This window comes from Dermacentor silvarum, chromosome 6 (genome assembly GCF_013339745.2).
Source record: "Dermacentor silvarum isolate Dsil-2018 chromosome 6, BIME_Dsil_1.4, whole genome shotgun sequence".
In the NCBI taxonomy this organism is placed as follows: domain Eukaryota; kingdom Metazoa; phylum Arthropoda; class Arachnida; order Ixodida; family Ixodidae; genus Dermacentor; species Dermacentor silvarum.
This window is the reverse complement of record NC_051159.1, coordinates 129,080,004-129,102,174: the sequence shown is the minus strand read 5'-3', so window position 1 is coordinate 129,102,174 and position 22,171 is coordinate 129,080,004. Positions and strand designations below refer to the sequence as shown.

Genomic DNA, 22,171 nt, shown 5'->3' with positions numbered 1-22,171 from the left:
CATCCTAAACAGGTTGTAATTAATAAATTCGCCGTCCTTCTCACTATAATGCTCAGTTTATTTTGGAAGAGTCTGCCACCTTTCCACACTTTAAATCCTGATGCGGTCGCATCTTCCTGAGGCTCAGTGGTGATATTAAACATACTTCAGATAAAAGGAAAAAAGGATAAGGTGGGTTAGCGGAAGGATTCAAATGATATTTCCATTCTTGAAGCATACAATATAGGCAGAAACGGCAGTCAAAGGCTCAGAAAGAAAACGTCAAATCTAATCACCAACACATTAGTATCTCGTGTGCGACCTTACGCGTCATAGAATCGCGGAAAACCTACCAGAGACCGCAGCACATGGTCCAGGTGCAAACGAGAAAGGGTAAGAGTCAGCGTCACAATGTCTACTCTTTTCAAGGGTGTTGCGCTCGTTATTGAGTGCCGCGTTTTTATTTGTTACCTTTGTTGCCGAAGCTAACGATTGCACGCAGTTTCTCCTGCTGCCCTCTGGCCAGACAGCTGTCGTTTTTCCGGTTGTGATCGCTGCGCTCACTCCGAATCGAGCTGTCTGCTGTGCGCCTATGAGAGACAGCGCGTCGTTCTGTCTGCATCACCGGCAGCTCCATCCTTCTACTTTGCAATGTCGGGTGTTTTCACCAAGAAAGGTTTCGACGATGCGTGCGAAGCATCGGAGGGCTCGCTTCCTTTGAAATTACAGCAGATAGCGGAAGAAGAGCTGGGAGAGACGCCCGCGAAGAGACAGGAAGCCCTTGATAGACTCAGGAAGTTGCTGGACGGTGAGTGACAGCTGCATTATTGTAAGGTCGTGCACCTGAGCAGAGCTTGCTAAATCTAACAGCGTATTCGTGTTATAACGAATAGAGCTTGCTAAATCTAATAGCGTATTCGTGTTGTAACTAATAGTCGTAAATAACAGGGCGATTTAATTAGCTATCTTCAGTTTTAACTAATCACAACCAAGTTAGAACCAATGTCGATTCTGCCGGAAGTTTCTGAATCCAACACTTAGAACTCGGTGCTGTCAAATCAACGTCTGCCACGTAAGGACATCATTGTTTCACATTGTATCTTAGAGGAACTTAAAAAAAAGAAATGCTGAAGTTAATCTGGGTTCCCGTTTACGTGCTCAAAAAAGCAGGGACGCTATTACAACGTTGCGACTGCGCTATCGACTGCACTTTTTGAACTGCTACTCTAATTGATGTTTTCGCTACAAGCGAGTTGCGAAATTGCGCAAAAGCTATCCATCGCTCGCAATGGTGCACTGTCGAAAGCGGGCGCTTACATGGAGCCCTAAAATGAACCAAACGCCCTCTCTGAAAGTTCGGAAATGACCGTGCGCTGCCTTTTCATGGGGGAAGGGACAAGTCCGGACCTTGATGGCACAGCGGAGGAGTTTCACTCAGAGCGAGGTGAGCCGATTCGAAAAGACCAGTCAAGGAAACGACAGCGAGCCACGTATCAAACGGAGGATAACTGATCAACTGCCACGGAGAAAACACTACTCAAGCTCATCGCCAGCGGATTTCTCCGTGCTACAAAACACATTCATACAAAGAAGCCCCGCTACCTGCGTTCGATCACTTCAAACCTCCACATTCTTCACTTCCCTGCTGTATGCAGTAAAGAAACTAACACTAGAGGCCAACGTCAGTACTAGGTTCGTGCTGTGCTTCTAACTGAAGCTTTAAAAATTTCACTGATGGCTCCTTGTTTCCACATTACAACTATTTTGTGTTAGGTTATGTTCAGGAGCTGCGAGCAGTTTTTTGAGCGATGTTATTTGATATAAGTTATTAGAGAGCGCTATGGGTCATTTCTTCCTTCGTCATTCCATGAAACGAGAAATACGATGAAGAACCGGCATGAATTTTCTAATTAAACGCATGCCCGAGCAGACAGCTGTCACAGAGAGCACAGATGGCACACTGCTCGTCTCGAACCTTGAGCTGGAAAATTGTTGCCATTGATGTGGCCGTAAACTGAGGACGCTGTCACGTGCATTTCGTACCGATGCCGAAGTCTCCGTTGCTGCCCTCTAACGTGCCCCTATTAAAAAAGGACACTGAAGGAAAATATGCATACCTTGCTGATAGGTAGATCAAACTTCGGAAAGAACATAGGCCTTGAGAACAACGCTTGAGAACATAGGCCCGATATTCGCGAAAAGCTCTTACGCCAGATTTTTTCTTAAGAGCAAATCCCAGCCATTCCTGATGCTGGGCATGTGATTAGCGAATGCGTCCAGTCAATCGCATACTAACAAAAGGATTCGTGAATTTGGCCCAAAAGATTTATGATTCAGTCTCAGCTACACGCAGCGCCAGTAATTTTGCCGGCAACTGGCCGGAGCTAGTATTCGCTTAGTATCTTTTGGAAAATCTAACCGGATCAAGATGACAGATGCGCTTACGCGAACACGTCATACGAGGCAGTTCAACGCGCCATTACAGATGCGAGAGATACCAAGAAAGGAAAATCTGGCTTTTTTACTCCCATTAAATTATTCTTTTTTTTTTACCAGACGAACGGCGAGAGAGCTCGAAAAAAAATAAAATAAAGTAAAGCACGAATAACGCCTAGAGTTTAGCTTTTTTTACTATTTAGATGTAGTATCATTTTCATGTGTTATTCTCGTGTGCGTGCACCAATAAAGGTCATCGCAGGTGGTCGGCTTGTGGGCGCGCCGTTATTAGCATGGACTGTCTTTGTCTCTCTTCCCCTGTGTGAAAGAAGGGGGGTAGCTTTCGCTTTTTACGAGAGTCATTCATAAAATTATGATCTATTGTAAATAATACCTATTGCCTACTGTGACCTGTAAATGGAACTCAATAATGACACATATCGTGCCGTAATACCAATGCAGGACCTCTTACTTTCTACGCACTGTAAACATTTCTTGCTATACCACAGAGAAGAAATGACATTGCCTTAGAGTCAGAACTTAGAGAGTGCTGTTAAAGATCGAAGGAAGACAGGAACTATGAAACATTTAAAGCCCCGCTCTAAGAATAACATCAGCTCGCTTTAGCTTGAAGACCCCGCGATTCATCCTTCAGCGGAAAAGTTCTGCATTCTGCATAAGGATTCAAAATGAACTTTTGAGTCCACTCTTACCGGATAACGAGTCACAGTGCGAGAAAATATTTCGGTGTGCCACCGTCTGTTTGTTGTTGTTTTCGTGGTCGTTGTTGTTGCAGTAGTTTTTGTTATCCTGAATGTCCGTAGCACATACCCACAGTGGGGAATTGGCCATGAAATCTCAGCTTCGCCATACTAAAGTGCTTATAGCATTTATTTGGGATACAGGCTTCAATAAAATTCTGTAAATAATTTTTGTGTCAGTGTATTTGTGTTAGTGTATATGCATGCTACTGTGTGTGTGGCCTTGATTCTTGTTTTTATCTCATTCCCTTTCTTTAATAATTCGCCATATCACCTCGAGTAGCACGCTAGGCCAGTAACTAGGCTGACATCTCCTGGTATCAGTAAACTATATTTCTTTTTGACGATGAATCGGGTGTTTAAGAGGTAAGGACAAGGCCGAGGTCAGCTGAGAGTTTGGGAGTTGTCGCTTTAAAAAGAAATTTTAGTGCTCGCGAAAACATAGAAATAAAATTATACCGCCCTTCCACTCCGTGACAACGGTCGGACAGCGAAGCTGTGTTAGTTACACCGAGTGTTATATGAACATGTGTTGCACGTGATGCAATTGCGTAAAAACAAGTAAACACATAACTACAACACGAAGTTATATTATATTGAAACGTTGCGAGGCGAGAACAGGCCGCGACTTCCTACGCTACTCGACGAGTGTCCAGGGGCGGTATTCTAAGAGTCTACCTAGTGGACTGTCCATTTCGGCGACCGTTGATTCGCTGCTGCTTGACGTGTAGGAAGGTGCCAGCCAGTCTCCTTCCTGAACGTCAAGCAGCAGCGAATCAACGGTCGCCGAAATGGACAGTCCACTAGGTAGACTCTTACAGAATACCGCCCCAGTTCTCTGGTCGAAACCGTGCCGAGCCGCCGCCAGAGGCATCGGCTGCAGTCACGGACACCGCGCACGTTCGGCGCGAACGCAGGGAAACGCGGACGGCGTCGGCAGCAGCTCTGCGCGTTATCCGAAAGGGCGCGCCTGCACAGAAACACCTCCTCTTATACCCATCGCCTCCCCTGCTCGTGTCCAGCGCGGCCTCTCATTGGCCGCCTCCTCCCCCAGCGCGGCTCTCCTCTCCTGGTCACGTGATCTGCGTGACACCGGCGGACGGACGGACGGATGGCGCAGCCTCGACCTACAACACCAAAAAAAATCAACTCAAAACGCGGAATTAAAGAGGAAGAGAAATCAGACGAGTTGTTCTAATGATGTAATCGGTTAGTTTCAATAATTCCAGACTGCGTAACAAATATTTATGTGGCTAAGCTCCAAAAACAAAGAGGCTCCGAAAGACAGAATTACAGGCACAGATAAAACCAGACCAAGACTGGCGGAGAAACATCTACAAGTCAAAAATAAATTGTTTATTGAGCGCTCAATCGCCACAGTCTTCTTCTTCTTCTTCTTCTTCTTATTATTATTATTATTATTATTATTATTATTACGATGATTACAATAGACTATGTGTTTTCTAGTGCGGCAATATCATCCGAACTCATTTTAGTACTTCTTGTGAAGGTTCTTCAGCTTCAGTTATTATCACTTCTTCCTTTGTTTTCTGTACGCCACTTTGACTACAGCCAGTCGTTTCCTTTTTTCGTTGACGGCATACCTTGGCCGAGGAAGTCGTCCATGGAATGCTTAAAGAAATTAAGAGCATCTTGCTAATAGCCGCCGAAAAACAAAATGTACCAGTTGATAGACTTGGTTGACTTAACTGGTTGATAGACTTCGCATGCTGTTTAATCGTGAGGCACTGTAGCTTGTGTTCGCGGATAAGTCGAACTTATCTCCGGAGAAGAGATACAAATGAAAGAAAATGAAAATGATAGGATGTTAACCAGAAAAAAAAACAAATTCAGGATAAAGCCGTTTGTGGTGGTTGATCGACCTTAAAAATTGTAGTAGCGCCTTCGTTGCCAGTGGTGTCACTCGGCATCACGGTACGCGGGGTGGCTGCTCGGTATGTCACCACCCCTCCCCTCCCCTCTTCTCTTTCTCTTGCCACTTCCTTCTATTTCTCCTTCTTCCTCCATCAATCAATCGTTTTACTTCAGTATCAAAGACATTTGGTGAGTACAGACAAAAAGCCATCTATCAGGCTTGACAGGGTCTGCATTGGCCAAAAAGGCGCATGATAAATACAGCATTTGAACAGAATAAACTGAAGAGTGAACACGAGTCAGGTGTATTACTTGAACGTCCTAAATCAGTTACTACTGCATAATTGCCAGAAATAAAGCATATTATACAAGTCATTCTGCAAAAAAACGCTTGCACACAGAAGCAGGTTCACGTGAGCTGATGAATACCGCATGAAATGGCACATCGTCTCGTGAAGGGAAAGCAGTGGGAAAATAAAAAACACCACAGAAAATAAAATAAGACAAATAAGCGTGTTATTATGTTATACGTGGAGCTCATGAATGATTAAGCTAGACAAGTATCTAATATATTAGCATCTGAGTGCCGTAGTTTGCTCGTGTTCCAGGCATCTTCCAGAGTTCACACAACTTCAGTGTACGGACCTGCTCAGTCTGGCTTAGTCCAGACAATTCAATGAGAAATGAATTGTTATTTTTTGTTTCCAATTTATACCGTTTAGTTCACATTGATTGGCGGAGTTCATTTACTGGACAATGCCGCGAAATGCTTTCTTTTGAAGTTTTTGTAGTTTCTGAGTGATAGCTTTTGTTGTCATGCCCAATATTAAGTAGTAGAACGATAATTTAGACAGAAACAGGGATTTGTCAATTAAGAACGTTTTATTCTGAGGCAGGATGTAGCGATATTTGCACAAAACCCGAAAGTTTTCTTTTCTTTTTTTATTGCTTCACTTATTTGATCTGTCCGCGTCATGTGTTCATGTGTTCTTTCTGCGGACTCTGCCCGCTTCAGCCTAACACATGCGCACCGCAGTCTACAGTCTGCATTCTTTCGAAGTTAGTCTACTGTACACCTTTCTCAAAATGCGGCCCCTTTATCTCACGAATTCTGTGACATAGAGTTGCGTGCCCACTGCCGTAGAAGAAGACCAGGCACTTGCCCCACGGCAGCTAAAAGATTTCTGTGTTAGTATGCAGCTTGCGTCTTCCTATCCCCATCTCCGGTCAAGTGCATGCCCCCCCCCCCCCCCTCCCCAAATTACAGGATCACATCCCGTGCGGGTGAAACTATTTGCGCGCTTGGAACTTATGGTGTAACTTGTCTTTTGCTTAATTGCTGTCTTTTTTCATTATTCCTGCCTGATTATAGTGTATTTTAGATTGTGGGACAACGGGCACTAACCCGGTCTACCTTTCCATTTTCTTCGATCAAAAAGGTCACAGTTTCGCCCTAAGGGCGAAGCAATGAATGCGATAGCAACACAGCAATGTCATACGAAGTAAGGTGAGCGGATTTGGTAGCAATATGAATTGTAGTAAACATGAGCTGATTAAGTAAGCAGGTGTGCTGCGGCGTAAGTAGACCGACATGAAGAGAGACTCGATGACCACGAGAAGGCGCGTGTGAAACGGTGGTGTTGATGAGAAGCGCTTCCCGTGGGCAGCGCGTGCGAAGGGACACACCTGTAGCGCTGCACTGCCGATCCGGGCAGCATTGCATGTGTAGCGTGCGTTGGAAAATGTGGCCCGACTATTACTAACTGAATGAACAAGCGTGGTGTGAGCGCGCACAAACAAACATGAATAGATCACACTGAATGACTGCAGACAACGACTGTCAAAACGCTGGCAGCAAGCGCATACGCCGCAGCGGGCGAAGGTACGTGCGGTCTATCGCTTCAACGGAAACTGAGCGGCGAATGCACAGAGGTCAGAGCCGTGTGTAGATAAGAGACGGTGCGGGCGAACGACGAGAGCGGTTGTTGGCAGAGTAGGAGTGCCCCCCCTCCCGCTCCCTCCGGCGCTGGCTTCCCGCTTCCTTGCTTGCGCGTGGGAGATTGAGTGCGTTCGCTCTCCGTGATAGCGCGCGTCCCCACACGCTTCCGCTCGGGCATACGGCGCGCGGCGAAGATTTTATCTATACGGAACCTTACGGCGACGGCGACGACGACGGCGATGGCAGAAATCCGGTTGAAGTGTCCATATAATTGCTATCGCAATAAAATATTATGTCCTATATTATCTCTCTATACCTGCCTTTCTCTGCGAGATGAGGTGTGTGAGTAGCGTGTGCCACTTCAATTTGAAGCCCTGATTTCCGTTTCGATGCTCACCGTTCTCCCCCCTTCCAATGTCTTCGATGTCCCCTTTCTCTTTTTCTTCGTGCAGGGTAGCAAACCGGACTTCCTCTGGTTAACCACCTTGCCTTTCCTTTTTATCTCTCTTTCTTTTCCTCTTTCACTGCAGTCGAACCGGATCTGAATGCCAACCAGGACGCCGAATTCCTGCTCCGGTTTCTGCGGGTCCGGAAGTACAACGTGGAGTCAGCGCTGCAGACCATCAAGAACTACTATAGGAACCGAGCCGCCAGCGGGTCTCTTTACCGCGAGTTCCTGCCCTGCAAAGCGCCACCCGCGGCGCGCAAGATTGTCATGATACTGCCACACAAAGACGTTCACGGACGGCCAGTATTGCTCATGAAACCAGGCAAGGACATATATTTATTGAGGGGTCAATATTTAAATAATAATAATAATAATAATAATAATAATAATAATAATAATAATAATAATAATAATAATAATAATAATAATAATAATAATAATAATAATGAATAGGTTATTTACCGAACTCAACTCAGGAACAACCCTAAGGTCTGAGTGATGGCACACAAGTAAGCTAACGAAAAGATAACGTACAACATAAAAAAGACGAATACAAAGTCAATAGAGAAAGATGCAGGTATGGAAAAGATATTTAAGCATAATATTGGCACGCAACAAAGAACATGAAAAGCTGCTAAAACAAGATCCTATCTATCGACAAAGGTAAGGTAAGCTGAAAATAAACAGAATATTAGTGAGCAAGTACAATGAAAAAAAAAAAAGAAAGGTCTCTACAGCTAAATGCATAAACGTAAGAGAAAGGGAATAAAGAAAGGGGGAACGATTTATGTAAAACACACGTAAACACAATGCACCAAAAACCTTAAGTGTACGAGAAGAAAGAAACAAAGCCGCTGAAACGTTAAACATATCGCAAGGCCAGCTGGAGGAAGGAAGAAAGAGAAAGACAGAAGGCAGGGAGGTTAACCAGAATAACGTCCGGTTGGCTACCCTACACCGGGGGAATGGGAACACAAAGATGAAAGGGAGAGAGAGAGGAGGGAAGGAAAGAAGGATATTAGCGGTGAATTCGCTGACGCGTGCGGTTTTGCACTATTAGTCAAAGACGTTCACACAAGCCCGTCGTCCTCAAGAAGCACAAAAGTGCCTTCACCACTTTGTGGGCCGACGAGCGATGGGGGCGGTGTTCCAGCAGCATCTGCACGGAAAGCGGCCGATTGTACAATTTTTGTAGCGCGTTAGCAAGTTTTGTCTTTTTGAGGCATATCGTGGACAGTGGCACAGCAGGTGGTTGATAGTTTCTTCGGTGCCGCAGACCTGGCATGCTGCACTGTCGGTCACTCCAATTAATGTAGAGTATGCCTTTGTGAAGGCAACTCCTAACCAAAGGCGACAGAGAAGCGAAGCTTCACGTCGAGGAAGTCCGAATGGAGGTCGGAGTTGCACTGAGGGTTTAATCGATGCAGTCGCTTATGTTTTAAGTTTGGCGAGTTCCACTCGGTCAGTGAGAGACTGCGTGCCAGGTGTCGAAGCTGCCTTGCAGCATCTGTCATCGAAAGCGGAATTGGAACACTGTGCTCTTCTTGATGTGATGGGCGAGCAACGTTATCTGCGGAATCATCGCCACAGATTTAACAATGACCAGGTAGCCATTCAAAGACATTCTCGTGGCTTTTTTTGTTGGACGTGGTAGTGAAGTTTCATGATTTTGTATGTCTGCTGTTCATGGCATCCGCGTCGGAGAACTGACTGCGTTCACTGTAATGCCGGTTTTGAGTCAGAAAACACAGCCTATTTTCTAGATATTTCAGAATCAATGAATTTCAGTGCACGACGCAGAGCCGTTAGTTCTGTCACCGTAGACGTCGTGACATGCGATGTCTTGAATCGCAGTGCTATTCCTCGCGTTGGTATAACCACCGCACCACCAGTATTGAAAGACGTAGTCGATCCATCGGTATAGATGTGTACATGGTTGCTCCATTTTTTATACAAGGGGAGTAAGCTCAGTTACTTTAGAGCAGGGGCCGGTAGACCTGACAAGGCAAGCTGAAAATGTACTAAATCACATGACAAAAGAGAGCACGTATGTATACCGAGAAAAACTAGCGCATGACAATACGAAGCTGTGAACAGACCGACGAAAGCGACTGATGAACAATATAAAGATCAGCGAAATAGGTATTATACAGATTTTGAATTCTATACACAGCAGAATGATTGCTGTGACAAGCAGGAACGAAGAATGGTTGGTTGTTCCTTGTGACCTCCTGCGGAATTCGAAGTGCGACGTAACTAAGTAGCTAAGCGCAGTACAAGTTTCCGTAAAGGAGCTTTTACAGAAACAGCAGGTCTGCCTCAATACGTCGGCAGATAAGGGACTGTCGCTACGAACTTTTTCTGAACACTTTCTAGTCTATCGATGTGGGATTTGGAAGTTCCATTCCACACCACCAATGTGTATTCTAGTTGTCTGATACAGCATTGGCAAATGAGTTCGAGATTTGAATGCACGTGAGAGGCGGCAAACAGAACCTAGAGAGCGCAGACCACGCCTAGCAATGCGTTTAGTACGAGACTAAAAGCTTAACGAGGCATTAAAGAGTACACCGAGCTCATTGACCTGAGCAACCCTACTCAGCGGAAAAGAGTCCACAAAATACTTTCGGTTTTGCGAGTAAATGTCATAATTTTGGTCATAGAAGCGTTGAGGCTGAGCCCTTATTTTTGCGCCATTCTGCAAACGACAGCAGATCAGACTGAATAATTTGGCAGTCATCAATAGTGTGAATATCTTCGAAAATCTTGATGTGATCGGCATATCGAAGAAAGGTCGACTTCCGGATAACGGAGGAAACATCGTTGACAAATACGCTGACGGTGCACAAAAGATGACTATTGAAGCTGACATAAGAGGACCCCTCCAGAAGATAGCTGCGAAGGAGGGAAACAACTCAAGGATCAACACCATGACGTGCAAGCTTTGCAAGGAGCATTGTATGGGTGACCACATCAAAAGCTTTGTTGAGGCCTCAGTACATGGCATCCACTTGCCCCCTCTGGAATACTGGCGCAGAGATCTGTCTGAAGCTCGCAAGCTTGGTGACTGTTCAGCGACCACAGAGAATCCGTGTTGGTTTGGAGTTAAGCTCTTTACCCTAGAAGCCACAATAGTGTGAAGGGCAAGCTCAAAAATCTTGGATGTGGCACTGAGGAATGAAATCGGCATGTAGTTCAAGACACCTGTTTTGGAACCAGACTTAAACACAGCGAAAACACGAGCAATTTTCCAAATGCGTGGAAAGATGGAAGAACTTAGGCAGTAATTAGAAATAGACGTAAATACCGGCGCAAATATGTTGCCGTAAGCTTTAATATGGCCGAGGGAATGGCATCTGGACCACAGAGATAATGAGAGTTTCAAATGTCGGATTCATTCATGGATGATCTCTTATCAAACAACGCTTTACTAGGCATCATAACTGAAGCCTCGTGCTGACAGATACGTACTATTGTTAATATCAGAAGTTTTATTTTTATATTAAAGAAAAATGAGGCAGCAAAAGCAGTAAGAAACCGCTGAGACTTCTATACCATTTGAGTCAAGCAGGCCAAAAGACTCTCCGCGTTTACTGGAGCGATATTCCGGATATATTTCCAAATAGCCGCTCTTTTCCAGGAACACTATATCGTGATCTCGCTTTTATGTAGATACGTTTGCAAAGAGCTTTAAGAAGATGAAATTGCTGCCACAAATCATTATCTTGTGAGCGCTTAGCTTTTTTGTGCGCATGATCTTTGCTTCAAAACGCCTATCAGTTCAAATGAGAACCAATGAGGATACTTTAACACTTAGGTACGCACGGGGGTTATATCTCCGCATGCCATCAAGCATAAGCTCCGTGATTTGGCGAGCCTGCGGTCCAGCATCCATTATATGCAGCAACCTGAGACCAATCGGAGTTGGAAAAGAAGTCATATAGACCAACGATAGTTACCATGCTTAAAAGCAAAGAGAGGGCACCTGGTGGTACCGGGGGAGGTGCTATGTCTAAGGGCAGACATAATGGTCGTTATTGCTAGAGACGGATGAAACTTGTCGGAACGTATAAGAGGAATGTCAGAACGGGACACATCCTGCGCATCCTGTACATCCTGCGCATTCGTAAGGCACGTTTCCACAACAATTCGTGATCGATTTATGCGGCTGAATGGAATTAAAGGCTAGGAAGTGTAACAATAAGCCGCATTTGTCCTTATAGTGGTTACTAATGAGAAGATGTATGCATGCCCGGTGTTTTAAAATCGCCGAGAACAAGTAGGCCTTATTTACTGTGGGAGGATATTACGCATTCAGTTGATGCAATGGCTTCATGAAAGGTTACATGAAATACATTGGGTGGCACACAAATGAAGAAGGCAGAAAGGGGCTCGTATGGTAAGACGTGTGTGTGATAACAAACGCAATGCAACACCGTCCCGCTGTGTCAACCTATGATTATATTAGTCTCGCTACGACAAGGCTTTATTGTAGTTTTATACAGCGAGCAGCCATTAAAAAAAAGAAGAAAAAAAAGGAGCGAGAAGCAGTCCGAACATTCGCCCTCAACACATCTAATTGATTTTTATAGGTTCATGGATGCCCGACGAAGTGTCTTACTCCGATCTCCATAGAGCCGGCCTGTTCTGCTTGGAGCACCTGGCACGTGACCCTGCTGCACAGGTCCTAGGAATAGTGCTACTCGTAGACTATGGCGGATTCACGGTGGACAAACTCTTCTCCACCAGCATCGGCCTCATCAGAAGGGGTCTGGAGTATTTACAGGTTGGAGGAAAATTTTTATTCTCTTGAACGACTGTCTAGCGACGTGCGTTCCGCGTGATCACAGCTCCCGCGTGATCGCTCGGTACACAACATGGTGGAAGAGAAAATACTGGACGGGAGCGTGTCTTCAGGCAGCTCGCCTCGGCAAGCCATCTTCCTCTGACGCCGTCCCGCCTTTACAGCGGGGACCTCCTGCACGTTGACTTCTGGGAAATAGGTTCTCCGTGGTTGTCGGAGCTTTCAAAGCATTGTTTGGTTCAGGGTAACTTTTGGTGAAGCCCCCGTCACGATTGGCATCGCCACACGCTCTCCGCTCTACTTCCCCATACGTGATCACGTGATCGGCGGCTAGAAGTTACCACTTGCCTATTCCGTAGTGAGGGCCTATTTCAATGAGTCTTTCATCTACATTTCCTATGACTAGGTTTCAAATCCCCCTAGACTTTTTTTCTTCCTTCCATGATACACAAGCGAGACACCGGAACGCAGGAGGCACGCACTGCGCTAGTTTAGCGATGCTATGAGGATTGGCACGCAATTCCAATGCAAAGGTTTTCTTAAGATGCAACTTTCTTTCAAATGCGCATATCATCCACCACGTACGAAAGCCATCGCTTGTCTTTGCAGTTTTCGCAACGTATACTTCACACAAACTAGCAGGAGAAAAGAATACACGTTTTTGACCACGTGGGCCAAAACATTTGTTATCAGCTTCATGGCTGTCCCATGCACGAGCTGCACCTACGCATCGTGGGTATCTGAAAGGGCCCCTCAGCAGGTTAGGACGTTGCACACAGACAAGCGCGGCGCGTAGGTCACACAGTCGTAATCGTGTCTGCAAAGTATCAAACGGCTGCACGCCGCGAAAACCGTTGACATTTCGAACGGCCCATGCGCCTTTCCTCTCGAAGGAGCTCAGCTTGTAACCAGAGAGTCAAGGTCACACGCACAAGTGCCTCTAAGCAAGACTCAGTGCCTGCAATGTCACCAAGCATGGCACGTTATTTCGGTACATCATCCAATGCAGAAAGCGCAATTACCCGCTCTGGAAGTCGCGCATCAAAAAAGGAAGAAAAGAAGAAAAAGAGAAGGCGAGCTTCGTGACGTAAACGTGGCGTGATCTCTCGGCTATAGTTATGGGAGAAGGTAGGAGTGTGGCTTGAGGACGCTAATCGAGGCAACCCGATAGAATGTCAATTTTGGCAGTGAAGCTCCCCATCTGACTGAACGCTCCCTAGACGCCGTCCTGCGACTGTCAGTGTAATTGAAAGCGTAAATAGACAACCCCGAGTCAAAAAAAAAAAAAAAATTCGCTCCAATCCATGCTGTGAAGGTGGTTGGCCAATGAAGCTCTGGTATCACCTGTTTCGATAGACCAATGTGACGTAGCCTTGAACGATTGAGCAGTACACGGCATGAAATGATTGACAGCAAGACAATTAAATGCACTGTACCTTGGTACAGTGTAACAGGCGTCCCTAACTGTGCGTGGCTTGCGTTGTGCAGAAAACGCCGAGTCCGTGCCTAGCCTGAGCACGGCGCCGTTGTTCACATTGACGTTGCTGTTCCCGTTGCCGCTCATCGTGTTCACGCTGCTCTTCGGCAGTCCTTACTCTGCGTGTACGTCCTTCCCATAGCGCTGTCGCAACATAAATGAAATGAATTGCTGGCGGGTTCTTCTGTTATTCCCTGCTTTGTATGCGACAGTTGCCGCTTCCCCGCAACTGCCAGCTTACGCAACCGTAATCTTTACCGGGAAACTCATGCGGTAAATTTTCTCCTCAATTCCTGGAATGGTTTTCTGTCGACAGTTCTGTCGACGGAGACGAAGAAATCCCGGGATCATAGACATACACACCTTCGCTGTGTAAGAAATTGAGAGAAACAGAGACGGTAAATTGGATGCCAAGGATAGAAACAGAAAAGACCATGGCGATTTACACATATGGCAAGAAAGAAATCAGGAGGGAAAATCTGTACGATAACACCATGGGCAGCGCCTGACTATTTGAATCCCAAGCTGCCGGCGTCAGGACGAAAACATTCAATAGCAAATATTCGCAACAGGATGAGTCACGTGTCTACTGTAGCAAACGTCGGGAAACTATTCCGCACATTGTAATGGAACACCAAGATATTCACCCAGCAAGACCCGTAGGGAACATTCACGTTTCAGGGGCACTGGGATTCAAAGCGAATGGAAGCCTTAACTGGTCAGCATTTGAGATAGGCAAGAAACGTTTAGAGTATTGGTGCTTTTAAAAAAGCTGGAAAGATATGGATTTAAGTGGACTTGTTACAAGCATGCGTAATTGTACAATATAGAGATAGAGGTTTTAATGAGGAGAGAAATATCGTGACGATCGAGATAGGCAAAATGCTAGACTGCTTTGCTTGTATAACGTATAATAAACGTATATATAGACATGATTAGCTGAAGCAGGATAGGTGACTATTTGTCGCCGCTCTGTTTCGAACGTGATGTCAGTCGAACTCTAACATAATTATCATGCACAAAAATAATTTGCAATACGGTCTGGTGAGGAGCTCTTTAAAGCATGCGGTCTCTGAATGTGACGTCATGTACGTATACTGACGCTCCAATAGCGAACCGTAGTGCTTCGCAAAACAGACAAGCGTTAAAAGCGCTACAAAAAAGGTGCCACAAAATTGTACCCCTTTTAACAACTTTTTTTATGCGAAAGCATTATACGCCTCATTACGCTAAAATCCGACGTCGGCGGCGTGATCGAACGATGGTACCAAAAATGTCCCACGGCGCAAAGAGCAAGAACACGTAAAAAATGCTAGGATTGACGTCAGATTTCTCAGGGAGGTTCCTATAAACAAAGTAAATAAGTGGCTTTGAAAATAAGATTTGGTACATTTCGGTCTGGGTGAAATCGAACCCGGGACTCCGGGGTGCGAGCACGCTTCCCCGACGCCATGGCAGCTCCATGGTTCTGGCTGACTAAAGGTGTGCCTAGTGCGTGCGTGATTGCACACATCACGTTGAAGCCACCTGGCTGACTAAAGGTTTCACCAAAGGGACTATAATGTTTTCGCTTTCCCACACGTGTCCATGCGGATTTTTTAAAGTTCTTGTCTAAATTCTTTGTTCATAATAGATTCAGTCAATTGTGGTGCTCTGACCTAAGTGGCGCAGCAGGAGTCGCCAGAGATGACAAGGAATTTAGTAAGAACTAGAAATACTCTATGAGAAATGATCGGCAGTAAAACTAAGAACATAAGAGTTAAGCTTTACGCGTGCGAATACATCAGACCGGTTTTCTAGCACTATGTATAGCAGCAACGATTTTGCTCCGTTCTGTTTCTTGACAGCGGAATTAATTTTCGCGGATTGAGAGCGGCCACTCAAGGGCTTTTCCCAATGTTCGTACATGGCTATTTTCCTTATTATCTGATAACTCAGTCGGCTAGTGACAAATCACAGTTTTGGTGTAGTTGGTAGCTTTTATTCAGAACACGTCCTACGGGTGATCAATTTTTTTTTCCGGCATGGCTTTTTTTTTTTTTTGAATGTAAAATGAAATATGGAATAGAGAGAATGAGAATGCATGCAGAAGGCGTGGAAAGACTGAGGAAATATATGCTGTGTTCTTTTTTTTTTCTTTTTTTTAAACGCATTCGCATGCTAAACGGCAACACTAACTTTCCTTTCTCTTTCAGGATTGCATGCCTATGCGGTTGAAGGCCGCCCACAATGTCAGACAGTCGTATGCTTTCGACGTGTTTTTCGCTCTCGTCAGGCCATTCATCAAAGCCAAGCTAGCCGAAAGGGTAAGTGAATTGACGCGCTACAAGGAAAAAAAATAGGAAATGTGCAGATCCAACATAATGTTAGAATCGAAATGACTCGAAACTCGTGTGAGTTGGTGATGTAGCAGCGATAGCTGATGACACGCTCAGGGCCTCATCGCCTGTAGCCGTTAGCTCTGCGTGCCATGTATGGCCACGAAGGCCATGTATGATGCTTCTCAGTGGTCGAATCTTGTCTATGCACATAGAAGTACGATAGATATATAAATAAACCGGGTGTTCAAAATTAATCTTTACGGAATTTTTAAACATCGCCTGTGGTAGGTAGCATAATTCTTATCGTTGAGCTGGGTTATTCGTAGAGGCGGACATTATAGTAGCACGAGAAATCGAAACACATATTCAACTAATGAACAAAAATTGACTAATGAACTTCTTAGTTTACGAATTTGTACCCGGTGAGCTTGCAAGACGCATCCACTTGAAATGAATTTCCAGGATGACACCAGTTTCGAGATATTATTTCCCAGAGTGTGGGACGAAATACATGGGCGTTTCAGTTACTTTGTTGCTTCAATGTATAAAACAGCATTTTGGTAAAAAAAAAAAAGTAAGTGGAACAAAAGTGCATTTTTACGGCGAGTTTGATGGCGCATATCTCCACACTGGTGTCATTCTGGAAATTCATTCCAAGTGGATACGCCTGACAAAGTCACTGGCTACAATTCGTGTAAATTGCAATATGTGTCGCGACTCGCAAAGTAATTAACTAAGAAGTTAATTAGTAAATTTTTGTTCATTAGTTGAATATGTGTTGCGATTTCTCGTGCTACTAATGTCCGCCTCATCGAATAGCCCACCTCAATGATAAGAATTATTCTACCTGCCACAGGCGATTTCTAATAATTCCGTAAAACATAAATACGAACACCTTGTATTTAAGGCTTCTAGCCGTTGTGTCAAAGTGGCACATACCCACTCTGGGGAACTGCCGAAGAGTGGGTCGGTACCCAGTGTCCCAAGCTGTCTATTCGGGTGCGTACCCAGGGGAAAATACCCTAAGGGATATATCGAGTAGATCAATTTGTTGTTTGCACTAGGCCGAGTAGACAAAAACGAACGCCAGTCTCCTGGGAACTGGCTGAGAACAGGTCGGGTATATTGAGATCAGGAGGTTGGTTCATCCCCTCTGGTCTACTACCTGTGTCGTTGTGCTCCTGAAATGAAGACCATGGTTTCGACACCCCACCGCGGCATTCCGTTCATGTGCTTTGATTAGGTTACACGCTACGGGGCAACTATACGCTGCAACTACGCTACAGCACAATTTTGAGACAGTAAACCCCAGTAATTATTTAAAATAGCGTCAGACGGCTAAAATTAGTTTTGCTTCGCTGAGACATTCAGATCAATGATCCCAGCGTTCTTTATGTCGAGCCGAAGTCCGATTCTTTTCACCAAATAGATTGGAAACCCTGAAAAATATTGTCGTCCATCAATTGCTGAACCAGTTTGAACTAATCACCTGCATAAGAAAAATAAGCTTATGTTGAGCGAATTCATATTTAGGCGGATAAACATTTCCAAATTTTTTTAAAAGCACTACATTCAAGATATAATTAGACGCTGTTTAGGATCCCAAATCAAATAACAAAGCAAAGATCATACGTATCCTGGAATTTTTCCTCGTAGAGTGTCACAAAAGAGCGCGTAATCCAAGCGCGCGCCGCGTTTCACGCAAGCCAGCGAGAGAACACGCCGGCCCCGCGGCAACTTCAACAGAGGGGGAGAGCGCATACGCCTCAAACAGCAACGCGAACAACGGCGGCTAGACGTCTAGAAGAGCATCGACGAAGCGACGTTAACGGGAGAGAGAGAGATAGAGCACACGCGCCGAGACACCTTCTCACCCGGCGAGTCGAGAGAGATAACTACAGCGTGAGCGTGCGCCAACAGCATGAGTCATCACCCCGCCTCGACAACACTCCGACGGCGGCGGTCGAAGGTAACAGAAAAGAATAGAAGGTTCCCAAGCTTTGACCATGCTACGAGTTCACGACTCCGATTGGAAAGTTCGAGAGCGCCTGTGGAAGCTATATAACCGCCGTGCCAGAATCGTCAGTTCGGAGTTCAGTGGAGTTCAGTCCACTGAACTCCACTGAACTCCGAATATTAGTGTTCCTATTCACGTTACATCATTAAGTGATGTAACGTGAAGACCGAGCTTCTGCGGAAGAAGGGGATTCCCCGGCAAGCTAGTCGACGAGTTTATCGAGCGTCTGCATTTCCGGAAGAAGTTCCTTCTTCGAGATTTGCCCGAGCTACGCGGAGATCGTCTGACTCCAGGACCAGCACAGTGAATACGATTGGACACTTAGTGTTCCTATTCATTTTGTACTTTACGTTTTGGACTCTTAGTGCTTGCCATGAATTATTTTTCTTGTGTTTGTTAATACCCATCTGAAATGTATTGTGTTGTGTCTAGCCTAAGTGTGCAAGTGTGGGTGTAACTGCCTTGTGTGAAGAATATATTTTGTTGTGTTTTGACAACTCTGGGCTCTGACTCGGTCTTTGGACAGCAACCGGCGTTCTCTGGCGCACCAGAGGGCCCATTCTTAATTGTCCTTGCTTTCGTGGGATTATTTTGGGAAGCTGATAGATCGGCTTTGGAATTTGGTCCGGCGTCTGCGCCTCGTTCACGGGGTCTGTGACATAGAGCCTGCAATCTGGAGTTGAGAATATGCATAACTTTAGAACATGCAGCTATATTTTCGATATTTTGTTTCTGCAAAATCATGTATGATAACATCACGTAAACTGTAAATTAACGTGCTAGCTTAGTTTACATTATAATCTCCGTAAGGGGCAGTTGAAGGAAATGCGTTATCTTTTTCTGGCCTAGTTATAGCGCGGTAAATAGATACTTCAAATTTCTGGAACTTCACAATTTTGGTGGAACTTAGAAAGTTGCGTGTATTTATTAAGATTTTTCTCACGTGAACAACTAGAGTTTATTTTCAAGGCAACAAAATTTATATGGCCCTAGTTGGGCTCGGTCAGCTATGTGATCCAGATACGGCCCTGCATGTTTTCCTCATTTCTTGCTTTCTCCTGCGTTTCTCTGGAAAACGCTCGAATTTCCTACACGTGCCTCGCGCGTTCTGAAACTGTTGCCTCAGCCTATTTACTTTAGTGCCCTCTTGTCTTGTCACTCACAATTATTAACTACCAAACCTCGAATTTAAGTAACAGCCTGTTACAAACCGCAATATTCGTCTTTTTATTAAACGCTACACTACGCGTGCCAGTCTTGATGATATGATAAAGCTGTAAAGAACGCCATGGTGCCACTCTCCATCCTTCGAATCTCAACGATGTGCTTCGCGTACGAGTCTCAGCCACTCAACCGAGAGGCCGTTCTCAGAAGCTAAGATTCTGGAACCGTTGTCAAATAACTCTAGTATACACAATGCCACCAAAGCGTGAATACGCTTATTGAAGACAAATTGATTAAGCGAGCGCTTGCGACTATACGGGAGTGAACGTCAATCACCGGATGTGCTGACAGTGACTGTGCTTCTTCATCCTTATCATTATTTCTTATTATCCTTCTTCTGCCTTTCCTCTTCCCATGAGAGAGAGAGAAAAAATTATTTGCAGAAAGGCTGAGATGTCGGCCTGAGCTATCGATTGCTCTGGCCTGCTACTCTGCACTCGGGAAGGGGGCAGGGAGGAAAAGGCTGATGAATGGTGATGATGATATGAGGAGGAGGTGCGTATATATACAAGTTCACAACGTTGTGGCATCTCTAAAGCCGTGCGTCCAGCCCAGTGGCTTGTACAAAGGCTACGGCGGCACTTGTAATCAAGGCTGAGGTGTTTGCTTTAGGCCAAGGACCCCCCCCCCCCCCCCCCAAAAAAAAAAAAAAAAAAAAAAACTTCTCTGATAGCAGCCTCTCATCGACATTTGACAATGTGTACGGTAAAGAACCGGGCGTGGCCATGATTAACCTCCCTGATTTTCCTTCATAATATCTCTATTGTCTTATATTTAATCTGCATTCTGTTCCTTTTTTGCCTACAGATACGCCTACATGGACAAAATTTCGAAAGCCTACACGAGGAAATCTCGCCCAAAGCACTGCCCGAAGAATACGGGGGTCAGGGACCACCACTGGATCCCGAGGAATGCTGGAAGACAGTGGACGCCGACGAGGATTACTTCGCGGCTTGCAGCCGCTTTGGATATGCCACGAGCGACCAGGACAACGACCTTGCCGAAGGACCCGAGCCTCCACTGGAACTCACGTATTTGTAAAGAAATGAAAACAGCTGAAACATGAGACACGCCAGTCTGAGTTGTCACCAGCCTCACTGGCTCAGTGACTATCACATTCAGCTGTGGGCATGAATTAGTTCGTCCGATTTGCGGTTGCGGTGTGATGAGGAAGAAATGCGAAAAGAGAGACCTTTATTAAGATAGGAAAAGCTGAGAGGTCGGCCTAAATCAAAGTTCTGGCCTATACTATTTGTCATGCTGGAATGGAACGCGAGAGAGCTGTGGCACTGACATATAGGCGCACTTTAAAATGGATTTCCGTAAACTATGTGTTAACGCTTTGCAACCATTATTTACATTTTTGTTATTCTGCCCCATGTTCGTACGTTTGTTTGAGCCGACCCGACTTTGATATGTAGTGATCAGCTAAGCGAGGAGGAGTGGTTGGCATCCCCCATGATGAAAACATCTCCTATAAGCGCACTTATTGATAATAATAATTAAATAATGCTGGAGATCGATACGAACCGAAATCTGCAGTTTAGCTCTACCCACTGCCGAGGTTGGCAACACAAAGAACCCAAAACTGCGAGGTTTCAGATTCCATTCCATCGAACTTGGTCCTCATTGTATATCTCACCCACAGTGATGACCCATTGAATATGTTCTGTAGTTTTTCCTTATCTCTGGAGAGGCACGAGGGCTATCTCTGCCCCTTTTAGGTGTACTTTTAGGTGTACAAGCATTAGAGCCTTCTCTACATCGTTTATTTCGCGCCTTTTTTTTTTTTTTACTCCGTGCCTCTGTCACATCTAAAAATTAAATTCTGGGACACTACGGGCCATAACCACGATTTGATTATGAGGCATGCCGTAGCGGGGGACTCCGGGTAAACTTTGACCACCTGGGGTTCTTTCACGTGCCCCCAGTACACGGGACACGGGTCTGATAAAATCTGCAACCTCTGTCACGTCTACACTTGCATATAGCCTCTTGCACCATTAAGTGCACCGCACCGGTTACCTCGTGAGGCATTACTACTAATCGAGCTTACCTACTTTTGACGTCGCGCTGGACATAGACGTCACGTCATACCTACGTATATTTCCACAGTTTAATACTGCCGGCCCTCTATAATCTATATATAATCTCTGGAGAACTAAAATGTTTGATCGACATACAGAAAGCCCGTGATATATCAGATTTTTCCTCCTGAAAATGCAGCTATGTGTATGCTGAGCGGGAATTTCCGCCGGACTGGGCACACTTGTTTTACTTAAGTCGTATGCACAATTAGTGTGCTCTTGTGTGTGGTTACCCGAGTTTTGAGTGAGTGTGTTGCGATGTTATCTCAGTAGTATGGTAATCTCGGTTTTCTTTTTCATAAATTAAGAAAAAAAAACTTGTGGCCCTGGCGAAAATGGTTTGCAGTGTCAATCTTTCAGAATGTAAGGTTGCAGATGCGTAGTTGGCTGCTGCGCCTTATTATCTGTAATATTTTTAAAGCGTTTCGCTTTTTTGGGGGAACTAAAACCACTATTCTATTGTGACTGTGTAACCGCCTTCGTGAAACCATCCCGAAGATGGTGCAGTATAATACAATGGTAAAAACCGCACGGTAGCATGAGTGGTACCATGCGGTATACCACATGGTGCGTAAGCGGAGCTACTCGCATTCTTCCTTCGCGATAGCTAGCGTTCTGAGACGCTGCCGTTTGAGACGCTACGCCTCTGGCCGCAGATGCTGCATGGGGTTCCGAATGTTCCTTGAGGAAGTGGCGCTCGAAGTACCTGTTGGCTCCCGCGTACCGGTAAGGTACGGTGGTAAGGGAAGTGTCACGTATAACACATAGTCCGACATAGTGCCACAAATAACCACCTCCCAAAG

At 45.3% G+C, this 22,171-nt stretch overlaps 1 protein-coding gene across 1 annotated transcript; it reads left to right on the top strand.

The window, feature by feature from the left end:
* Positions 1-532: 532 nt before the first annotated feature.
* On the top strand, positions 533-20,996 carry LOC119455974 (alpha-tocopherol transfer protein-like). Its single transcript, XM_037717527.2, has 5 exons — positions 533-787; positions 7,521-7,760; positions 12,031-12,224; positions 15,915-16,025; positions 20,089-20,996. The coding sequence occupies exons 1-5, from the start codon at positions 631-633 to the stop codon at positions 20,320-20,322; spliced, it is 936 nt and encodes a 311-aa protein (XP_037573455.1). The 5' UTR covers positions 533-630; the 3' UTR covers positions 20,323-20,996.
* Positions 20,997-22,171: the final 1,175 nt, after the last annotated feature.